The 11,307-nt window shown below is 31.2% G+C and overlaps 1 protein-coding gene across 1 annotated transcript; it reads left to right on the top strand.

The window, feature by feature from the left end:
* Positions 1-4,814: 4,814 nt before the first annotated feature.
* LOC105780404 (GDSL esterase/lipase WDL1) lies at positions 4,815-9,244 on the top strand. The gene is made up of 5 exons (XM_012604715.2): positions 4,815-5,046; positions 7,714-7,791; positions 7,926-8,066; positions 8,519-8,733; positions 8,869-9,244. The coding sequence occupies exons 1-5, from the start codon at positions 4,936-4,938 to the stop codon at positions 9,041-9,043; spliced, it is 720 nt and encodes a 239-aa protein (XP_012460169.1). The 5' UTR covers positions 4,815-4,935; the 3' UTR covers positions 9,044-9,244.
* The last annotated feature ends 2,063 nt before the right edge of the window (positions 9,245-11,307 follow it).

Genomic DNA, 11,307 nt, shown 5'->3' with positions numbered 1-11,307 from the left:
GATTTTTTAAGTACTCATCCAGAATTACTGTCCGAATTGTCGAATCCTCGTATGGTGTCTATTGAAACTATATGACCATGATGGAAATATTATTTATATACTAAATACGGGTTATACCAATCGACTATCTCATGATAGAAATATCTATTTTATTTAATACTCACTTGTGCTTCTGACCGTTGGTCTAATAGAAGCTATATATCTTCAAGAGAGGTAGGTAATCGAGCATAACTTGCCAGATGGTTCCACCTAATTAAATAAATTTTTAGCATTCAATTATATTTTAAATCTACGTAATAATTGTAAAATCTAATATAAAATTTACCTCATTATGAGCGGGAATGTATACTAGTGGTCCACTTGAGGACGTAAAAATGGAAAGCGAAGCCGTGCCCATGACTGCAGTAGTGACAGGCAACCTCCGATTTTCTCTTTCTTCGGTCGCGTCGCCCCGCACATATCCCGGTACAATGTTGCCAACACAGCAGACCCCCAACTAAATTCACTAGCTACTAAAAAATCAATGAGTTTCAGCAGCCATCTTAGATATACGAGGTTCCGTGAAAAGTCTGGCATCAGATAAACTCTAATTATCTGAAGAATGTATGCCCGAGCATATCAGATTCTTTCTAGTTCGGTTGAATCGTCATCCGGATCCGGGAATGTGTCTCGTAACTAGCCCATGTTGATCCGACCTCCGTTAATATTCTCCGGAATAGCGCCCAAAAGATCGTAGCATACCGCTTCCCAATCACCAGATTGAACAGACCCGGTGATTGCGTACCCGTCCATTGGCAATCCCAATTGCAAATTGACATCTTCCAAAGTAATAGTGCACTCTCCACATGGAAGATGGAATGTGTGCGTCTCGAGTCTCCACCTCTCAATCAACGCACTGATAAGTTTCGGGTCCAACTTGCATCCCAGGCCTACCGTCGCCACGTGCCAAAAACTCGCCTCCCGTAGGTAATTTCTCTACCAACGGTGATGAAGGACCATGCATATTAAGGATATAGCATTGCAATATCCGATTTACAGACTTTTATAACAAATAATAAAATAATAATTATTTAAATTTGCATGAATAAAAAAATCTTAAATAATATTTAAAAATTAAACTTAACACTTACCATTTTCATTTGTTCAATGGATATATGCTTGTCATCAAGACGAATCAATTTTCCGGCCATTGCTAAATTGGTACAAACTTTTACGATTTAAAAAAATTCAAAAAAAATTTTAAAACTTTTTAAAAATAATTAAAAATTAAAGCTCTTTTAAATAGAAATTTGAGAGGAATTTGAGAGAATACTAGAGAGAAATTGAGAGAAATGATTTAGTTGTGAAAAAAAATGAAGGTGGGGGGGAGGGGGTTTTATAGTTTTTTTTTTTGATCGTTGGGGGGTCACCAATGGTCAAAAAAGTATCCGTTGGTACTGTTCATGCGCGGGCAAAGCGCGTCCCTAGGGGAGTATCTACGTGGTAGGAAAGTGCGCCTTTGAGGGAGCGATTGTTGTCCACATAGGCAAAATGCTTCCTCAAGGACGCATTTTTCTGCCACATCCCCTGACATCGCGCTGACGTGGAGCGCTTTCGGGGAATTGGGTCATTCCGGTAAATAATTATTTAACGGGCCCATTTCGATAAATTTTTAAAAAAAAAAAAAACTTTTATATGTAATTTGCCCAACCCTCTCACTTCCACAGTAACAAACCATACATAATAAGGTAATATGGCAATCCATTCCTTTGTCACTAAACATAAATTTTCCACCAATTTAAGCTTGCTTGACACCTAGGTGCCATTAAGCCTCTTTTCTTTTTCTCTTGGAGTTTCAGTGGAGAGAGCAGGAAGTTTCAATTTGGTTTCTGCCACCCACTAAGAGCATATTAATTAATATTAACATTAATCTATGGTTAGTGTTTTTCACATGGTAGAAATTAATGGAAATGGATGGTGAATATCAAATTAATCCACTAACAAATTTTTAATAATGATTTAATTACTCCCAAGCCCTTAGTAAATTTCACATTAAGTCCTACCAATTTTCCCTAATCAAATTTCACTAATTTAATCACTTTGTAATTTAATCTTTATACTATTTTCACTAATTATTCAAATAAACCATCTAATATTTCTAATTGCTAATTTCCTAGTCAACTCATAAATATCATCGGTTTAATAATCGGACTGTTTCAATTTAAGGAAACTTGGGCTTGAAATCGATTTTTCCGACACCAATGAAAATCAAGTCGTTACAAATTATTGAATGACCTCCTCTAAAACCGAGTAAAAAAATAAATTCCTTTCTACAAAAATAATAATAGTGGAGAATTCAATTCAATCAAATAATAAATTATGTTTTTCAAAAATATTTTAAGAGATCATAACTTGTTGAGGGTGAGTCGGCTCGTTCAAGAGAGTTTTTCGAAATTTCGTTCATCGGGGTTTGTTCCCATCCTTCGCGAAAAGCCATATCCGTTCATGAAAGGGGTGCCTCGGTTGGTGGTACCTACAAAACTCGGAAGAGATGTTAGTATTGTGCATAGGAATAATTGTGAAATTAGTTGAACAAGTTTTCTTTTTCCCTCATTTTTTTTCGTTCTCACTTTTTTTTTCCTAACAAATAAATTTAGGCTCCGTTTGTTTCAATGAAAATGGCTTCCGGAATATGATTTCTAGAAAATGACTTACTATTCTGGAAAAGCTAATATTTTCTGGTGTTTGGATCAATCTATATAAAATATTTTCTTTTGTTTGGCAAGTTCTTTAAAAACATTTCATAAAAGTCGTTTTCAATTAAACAAACATACATTTGAGATTTTTTTATTTTTCATTGTTTAATTGAGTTTATTTTATATCTGTAATTTTATATCTTACATTGTTTTTACATATATTAAAAATATTTTGTTAAATTTAGGTTCATTGCAACGATTATTTTTAGTTACATGACTACCAACTGTGTATTTTTTATTTATTTAAAATGTGACTTTAACAAAATTGACAAAAAAATCAACAATGTCGTGATTGGACTTAATTTTCAAATCTAAAAAGTAGAGTGACTAAATTCTTGAAAATAAAAGTACGTAAACTAAATTACAAATTTGTGAAGAGTATATAGACTTATGACATATTTTAACATTTATACTACAAAACATTTATTATTAATATATTTATAATTGTAATAAATATTTAGTATTAAAATAATAATATTGATATTTTCAATAATATGTGAACAATATTATTTAAAATTATTATTTTAAAATTTACTATTAAAATAAAATTTAAATATTAAATAATTTATTAAAATAATAAATTATATTAATTATATTAATAATTTATTATATGACTAAATATAAATAATTAAATACGCATGTTTAATAATTTTAAAAATATAATATTTTATATTAATATTTTAAATATTTTTAAAAATAAAAATAAAATTTATTATCAATATAATAATATTAAACTTGATTTAAGTTAATTTTTATATAAAAGTAAAATTATGTATTGAGGAGCTCTTTTCCTGAAAATGACTCACGCTTTTCAAAAGGCTAATTTTTCGTTGACCTATAAGCCATTTTCCGTTGACCAAGCCGTTTTCTATGAAACAAATACAGGAAAATGCGGAAAACATTTTACATGTAAACAAACGGACAATTTATTTTACTCTCTTTTTTAACTCCCTCCTTTTGTTTCTTCACTTCTTCACTCAATCAAATATACCTTAAAATTCTACTTAGAACAATAATGATAAGGAAAGCAATCAACTAAGTAATCCTTGGAGAACAAAAGGGAATTAAAATCTTAAAAAAGGAAATTGAAAGGCCAATATAAGTATTGCATATTAAGTAGTGTGTAGTTTAATTTTAATTACAAATTTCACTTTCCAATTTTATAATCAAGAATGACACAGAATAAGAATCCTTTTGTGTCACAAGAAACCAGAATAATATTCAGACCTTTAAGGCCAAATCTCTTTTATTAATGTTCCAGTGGATTATAATTAAATATTTTTAAAAATATTATTATCTAAACCTCATTTCAATACATTATTCATCTAAGGATGACAATGTCATGGGGTGAGATAAATGTTGACAAATAAATCACCACTCCACTCCATCATTCATCCGCCCACTTTATTATGTATGTATAATCTTGAAAATCATTACCATATTAATTGATATAGGATACATTTTATCCCCTCTCGGCCCTTGAATTTGATTTTTGTTAATTACTTTTAAAAGTTTTAATCTTTTTAAAGGAAAAAAAATATTTAAAGCTTTTTTTATAATGCATATTTATATTTATATATATTTATAAAAGATAGAGATTTTATATAGTAAGTGAGGTAGAAAGACTACCACAACCATTTCATAATTATTATTCAAAAAAATCCACTTTAATTTGTATCGGTAAATAAATTTGAAATTACTTGAGTTTTATTATCCTACGTATATCCTTATTTAAAGTAATTTATAACATAAATAAAAAAGAATACCGAAATAAAAGGTTTATCTTAAAAACAGAGAATTTAGGCCAATGAAACTGACCCCTCCTTTCACTTTTTATCGTAAATGGCTAAAGGAACTGACGGCAGCCTATCAACCATTCCAAAATATTTTGTTTAATATAATATTTAATAACTAAATTTAACACTTTTTCGATATTTAATTATTTTGGTCCTCGACACATTTTTTAAATTTATACGTTCAATTTGATATTTGAATTTAACTAAATTAAAAAAATTGAAAATTTTTCATAAAAATATGATATCAAATATTATATTAACCCAAAAACCCCCTCCATTGAAGTGAAAATATAGAAAGTAATAGAAAAACATTATCACGTAGATGTCACTACTTTTGTCTGAAACAACACACACCAAGAGCGAGAGAAAGCCTTCAAAACAAAAGAAAAATTAGAACATCAAACATGATTGGTCCAGGCAGACCTCTCTTCGTCCTCTTTGGATCTTCCATCGTTCAGTTTAGTTACAGCAACGAAGGTTGGGGTGCAATTCTTGCACATGCATATGCTCGTAAGGTATTTCCTTTCATCTTATTCTTCTTTGTATTTATTGTTTTCTGGGTTAATATTAGCACAAATGGGTTGATACCCAGATTTCATATCAGCTTTAAAAAGCTATAGATTTTGGGTTTCTCCTTTGATGAACAGAGAAGAGATTCACACATTTTTCTCTTAGTAGTGGGATTCAGGTTGCTTTTTCTCAAATCCTTTGAGGAAGAAGATTATTCATATGGATTCCAATTAGCATCTCTCTTTTTTTCTTTTTCTGATTGCTTTTTCCTGTGAGTCTGATTTCAATGGATTGGTGTGGCAGCCTTTTGTTGGGGGTCCACTTTACCTTTTGGAAAGACAAGGAAAAACTACCGGATTGTCATTTTACTTTCATTGTCTACTTTTAAGCATCCTCCTCATTCTTACTTGAAAAAGAAAGGGTAACTATCCCAGTCATAAAACTAGGTGATTCCGTTTGGTCACTTGATTTTTAAATCGTTTTTACTTTGGTCACAGAAAAATCAGTTTTTAACTATTGATGATAGAAACGCATACAGAACAGGATTGCGAGTTTATCTAAGTTCTAGACAAATGTGGAAAATTGGAATTTAACCTATTTAGATCTAAGTAAAATAAAAGGGAAACAAATAAAAACTTAATGATTAAGTAAGAAAGAACAAGTAAGCCGAATTGAAAAATTAGGGTTCTCGAAAGTCCAAGTCGGTTTGTTCTTGATGAATTTAGATCAAGTCAAGACTCTCAATTAAGAGAAAACAATAGGTTAGAACAAAATTGAAAGAATAATAATTAAAGTCAAATGAAATCAAAAGAACAACAAAGATCCAATCATTTAAATATGTTTTGGGTCGTTCTTGATTGAGAAGAAACTGTCAAATTGAAACATAGGGTGAGTTTGGATGGGCGGTGCGCTTACCTGCGGTTAGTATAAAAACAGCGATGGCAGTGAGATTAGATACTGTAGTGATACTGTAGCGTGAGACAAAAAGTAAACGCACCGCACCGCACCGCACCGCATCACACCTAATCGCCCATCCAAACCCACCCATAAACAAAAGAAGCAAAACAAATTAGCTACTGAATGAAAAAGAAACCTAGAAGTAAAGAAAGAGAGGGGTGGCTAAAAGAGTGTCAAAGAAGGATTAAATTAGGATTTCTTGAGTTAAAAGAAATTGTTATCGAACTCCAAGGAAGCCCCCCAAGCATATCTAAAACCAATTTATTAGAATGAAGAATTAAGTAAAATAAAAATTGTTTTAGTAACAAAAGAATTCAAAACAACAATAAAAGAAAAAAAAAACTCCTATTTTGATAAACTAAGATGAGAGAAAAGAAAACTTAATTCGTGAATGATTTCTCAAACATTAATTAAGATGTGATAAGTATACAAACTAATCATGACAACTCATCAACTAACTAACTAATTAACATGAAAAAAATGTTCAAGTGTGGAAATATGACAGGAAATTCGGCCAAGGGGTCAATTGGGCTCCTTGAGTCGAATTTTTACAAAGTGATTCATTTATTTAATAAAACTTGGACAGAAAATTTAAAAGTTTTATAATTTGGGTCACTTTAACACTTTGGTTTGATATTCAACTGGGTCCTCCAAATTTTATATTGGGTTTGTGGATATCCCAATGGGCCGATTTTCAAGAAGTTGGACTTGTGATATGTTTGCTCTTGAAATTGGCTCATTCAAGCTCGTAAGTGTAATTCACTGTGCACCGACTTCAAGATTTGATTTCTTGGGCCAAGAATTCTAAAATTTCAAATCTTGATTTTCTTGATTCTAGAAATCTTCCAAAACAACAAAAATGGATCAAGATTCAGTTTCTTAATTTTCTTGAAAACAATAAAGTGAATATTGATTTTCTTTTTTGCTTGTATGCACGTCTAGGGCCTTTATAATGAAGTTTGGTATGGTTTCATTCAAATTTGCCTTGATTTTTTTACCTTTAACCTCGTTATTGGGCCTCAAGGTAGTGTAAACCTAACACATCTATAGGCCTGAAATTGGGCATTGAGCCTCGCATCAATTTATCAAAGTTATAAAAAAAAAAAAGCATTAAGGATTTAGGTGAAAAAGCAGTAGAAACTAAAATAATGCATTAATTTTTTTTTTCAAATTGTACTTGTTTACCTCCATGCCAAAAGTTCTATTTTTTTCAATATTAATTTTATCAAATTAAATAATATTGAAAAACAAAGAAAATTAGAACTTTCAGTAAAGGGGTAAACAAGTACAAATTGACAATTTATACATTATTTTAATTTCTACCATTTTTTTAGCTTAATCCTTAAGGTTTTTTACTTCTACCAATACTTTAAAAAATAATTTTTTTTGGGTGACTAAAATAAAAGTGAGCTAGAAGTTGAGTAATCAAAATAAAGTGCAAACATGATGTGGCGTGTACCGTCAACTGACACTAAAGATTTAACGTCTGGATAACTAAAATGAAAAGACCTAAAAGTTGAGAGATGAAATTGCAAAGATTTCTTTTTAAATGACCTAAATGAAAGCAGCCTAAAATTTGAGTGTCCAACTGGGTGGTTTACCAAAAAAGAAAACCCATTATTTGCATAAGAAAATGTAGATGAACAAGATCAATTGAATAGAGATCTAAGCACACAAAAATTGCATGTTTTGGTGCTTTGTTTTAATGGTGATAGGCAGACATAATTCTGCGAGGATACGGAGGGTGGAACTCGAGGCGTGCTTTGGAAGTTCTACATAAAGTTTTCCCCAAGGTATCGTAAGTTTTATTGGAGTTTATCTTTAACCCTTTATTCTCAAAGGCATGCAACATAAATAATAAATAAAAAAAAGAGCTTTATTTTAAATTATTTGATGTTTCTTATTTTTCTCAATTATATAAATGGAGGATGCTGCTGTACAACCTTCATTGGTGATAGTTTATTTTGGTGGCAATGACTCAACTGAGCCCCACCCATCCGGCCTTGGTCCCCATGTACCTCTTCCAGAATATGTTGAGAACATGAAGAAGATTGCTATGCATCTCAAGGTACATTATTATTACAAGTAAAATACCTTGGAATATGATTTCCTTATCTGAATTCTGATATCTACTAAGCTTTCCACTGCTTTCAATTGGATCTGTCACTTGGTTTGGTTTTGGATGGGGATTACTGCGGGTTTTACAGTCATTTCAGATTTGAATCATTTTGTATTCCGATCTTTCAAGTTTATTTGGGTTGGATTTTTTCGGATTGCTCGTTCGAGTCATATTTCAGGTTTAGGTTGGATTAATTGAACTTTTTATTTTTAAATTTGAAGTTGGACTTGATTCAAATTAATCAGATTGAGTTTTAGGGTTCCAGTCAGAATGGTTGGGTCCAGTTTTAATCCTTCTCTTTTTATGTTTCTTAATTACCTAACTAAACTATGAAACCTGAAGATTGATAGTTAATCTGGTATAAAACCATGGCACTGTGTCACGTATCATTTGATCATCAGGGCCTATCGGAGAACACTCATGTAATGTTCCTTAGCACTCCACCGATGAATGAGGGACAAACAGGAGAAAGCTTTGGTAAATGCGCTCGAACCAATGAAGGTTGCCGGATTTATTCCGAAGCTTGTTTAAAACTATGCCAAGAAGTGGATATAAAATGTATTGATCTTTGGACTGCTATCCAGCAAAGAGACGACTGGAAGACAGTTTGCTTTACGTAAGTTCACTTTTATTCCAATAAAAAAAGAAAAGAATTCCTTTTTTTGAATAGGATTAGAAGATTCAATTATGTGTTTAAGTGATTCCATTGAAACATCGGAAGTTGATAAAATGTTGGTTCCTCTGATTATAGGGATGGCATCCATCTATCCTCCGAGGGGAGCAAGTTAGTGGGTGAAGAAATATTGAAAGCCCTGGCAGAGGAACCAAGTTTATGCTGGAGATCATTGCCGACTGAATTTGATGAAGATTCAGTCTTTGATCCTGTCGATGAAGAAGGGAAGAACATTAACATTTCAAACCTGTAGTTTTCCACCATGTGCCAAATGGGAATAATTCCCTTAAGCCCTTATCAAGTTTGGTTGCCTTTTTCGTTTTCCTTTAATGTTTGACTTCTCCTATAGAGAAACATATGATTGCAGAGAGGTCTTCCTAGTATCTCTTCCATGCAATATTAAACTGGAATTGTAAGTGGGCCACGGGATGGAAATAAAATGAAATTCCTAGCATCTCCAGCCCTGCAATGTGCCCGCCCAAAATAATAGAAACCAGACCTTGAAATCGAGGGAGTAAACACAGGCAATTCCTCAGAAAATTAGATGAGAGACAAGTAGAGATTGCTGAAACTTAGAAAGGCAAGATAATACACAAAGGTCAATACATACACAACTGATAAGGTTAAAATGGGGATTTCAAACAGTATACATTCATTTGTACAAATATTTTACCCCAAAAGAGATTAGTTCATATTTTTTCTAAAAAATCCAAATGTTTTACTTAAATCAATTTTAGGTTGAATGTTTTTGTCCAAAATATCCTAAATTTTGGTCGGGCTTGGATTGAATGAGTAATCTGACCTTTGAACAGGTCTAACCTATCATGTTTTACAATAGTTAATTATAATTATAATTATTGAGATGTATTTTTGTAATTCATGTTGTAACTCCCAAAAATGTTAAAAATACATAATGTTAAAGATATAATTATATTAGAATATGATGTAATTTATAATTGAAGTTAATAATATTATAAAATTTATAACTAATTAGATTTATATTATTTGTAATTGAAATGTATTGAATTTAAACATTGAAGATAACAATAATGTATAAATAAAAATTAATTATTAAAGGGTAAAGTTGTTGTTTATTTAAAATTCTTAAATAAATATCTTATTTTCGTATTGCATGGCTGGAATCCATTAGTAGTTACTATTTATGAAACATGCACACATGTATGCCAGTTGCAGATTTTCGTTCCCCCGCCCTTGTTTCTCTAGTTTTGAGAAAGAGACAAGGATAATGGCATTGGGTTAAAATTGATATTTTATTATTATAGAAAATAATTATTTAGTGAGAAAAAATAAATACAAAAGTGACTTAATAAAAACATTATAATATTGCAGAAAAACAATAAACACTTTCACTTGCTTTTGGAACATGTAAATCACAACTTGGTGAATTTCATCCTGATGTTGTACCATCCTCTCTTACACAATCCTACAGCCTTCCATCCTTGTCTGCATAATAATTGCCTAATGTCACTGCGTTTATTGTCGCCCTCCCCCATTTCCACAAACCCCAACACTTGATTATCCTTCTCAAACTCTCATTTATAAAATCCATTCCTACCCACGCAACAGATTCCGTTTTCCTTCCCACTACTGTAAAAGTAACTCACTGCCATTCCGTTGCAACTTTCGCCCGTTTTCATATGTCCTCTCCTCTCTTTGGCTAACGGAGTTTTGCTTCTTCACAACCTTCTTTTTCTGTTAAAGAGGATATATATTTCACTAACAACATTGAAGAATATTACCAGAGAATGGAAAGCAAATCAGTGAGTAACTTGTTTTTAATAAATGGCATATAATCCAATTTCAAAGTTGTTGTTTGACTTTTGTTATCAATTTATGTCCGATTATGTAATGGCCTGCTTCTTGGATAATAAAATTCTAAATTATCTAAAACCAAAATTTGAGTTAAAAGTAAAAGAATTTAATTTTAAATGTCATAAAAGTATAGGGACTGAAAATAAATTATACCATTAGCACCCCCAATTTCACACAACACTATTCAGCCACGGTAACCATTAGTACCCCCAACTTTCTTCTAACCACAATAACAAAATTAATATGCATTAATGTATGTGTAAATTTATCTATCCACAGTTTTTTTATTAATTAACTCTATCCAGATTAGACAGTTTTTTTATTTATTAATTAAGTCTATCCACAGTAGACTTGTTTATGGTCGGGTTATACATCCAGCTCCGAAAGTCCCCCAAAATTTGAGAGGGTTTAAGTAAAAATATTAGATCCAAAAAATAGGATTTAACAAAAAAATTAGGCTCGTTTAAAATATAGGTCGAGCTCAAGCTTAAACATTTAAGGCCCGAGTCCAACCCTTGAGACTTATTTTTAAGTTTATAATACTTTATATTATGTTATTTTTATGTAATTTATAACACATTAAAAAAATAAACTTATGCTAAATATATAACACTACTCTAATGTAAACATTAAAATAATGTTAAGATGACTATATAAAAATTTTCAATAAATAAAAAATATATA

Source organism: Gossypium raimondii, chromosome 4 (assembly GCF_025698545.1).
Source record: "Gossypium raimondii isolate GPD5lz chromosome 4, ASM2569854v1, whole genome shotgun sequence".
Taxonomy (NCBI): domain Eukaryota; kingdom Viridiplantae; phylum Streptophyta; class Magnoliopsida; order Malvales; family Malvaceae; genus Gossypium; species Gossypium raimondii.
The sequence above is the reverse complement of the archived record's forward strand: the minus strand, read 5'-3'. Positions and strand labels throughout refer to the sequence as shown.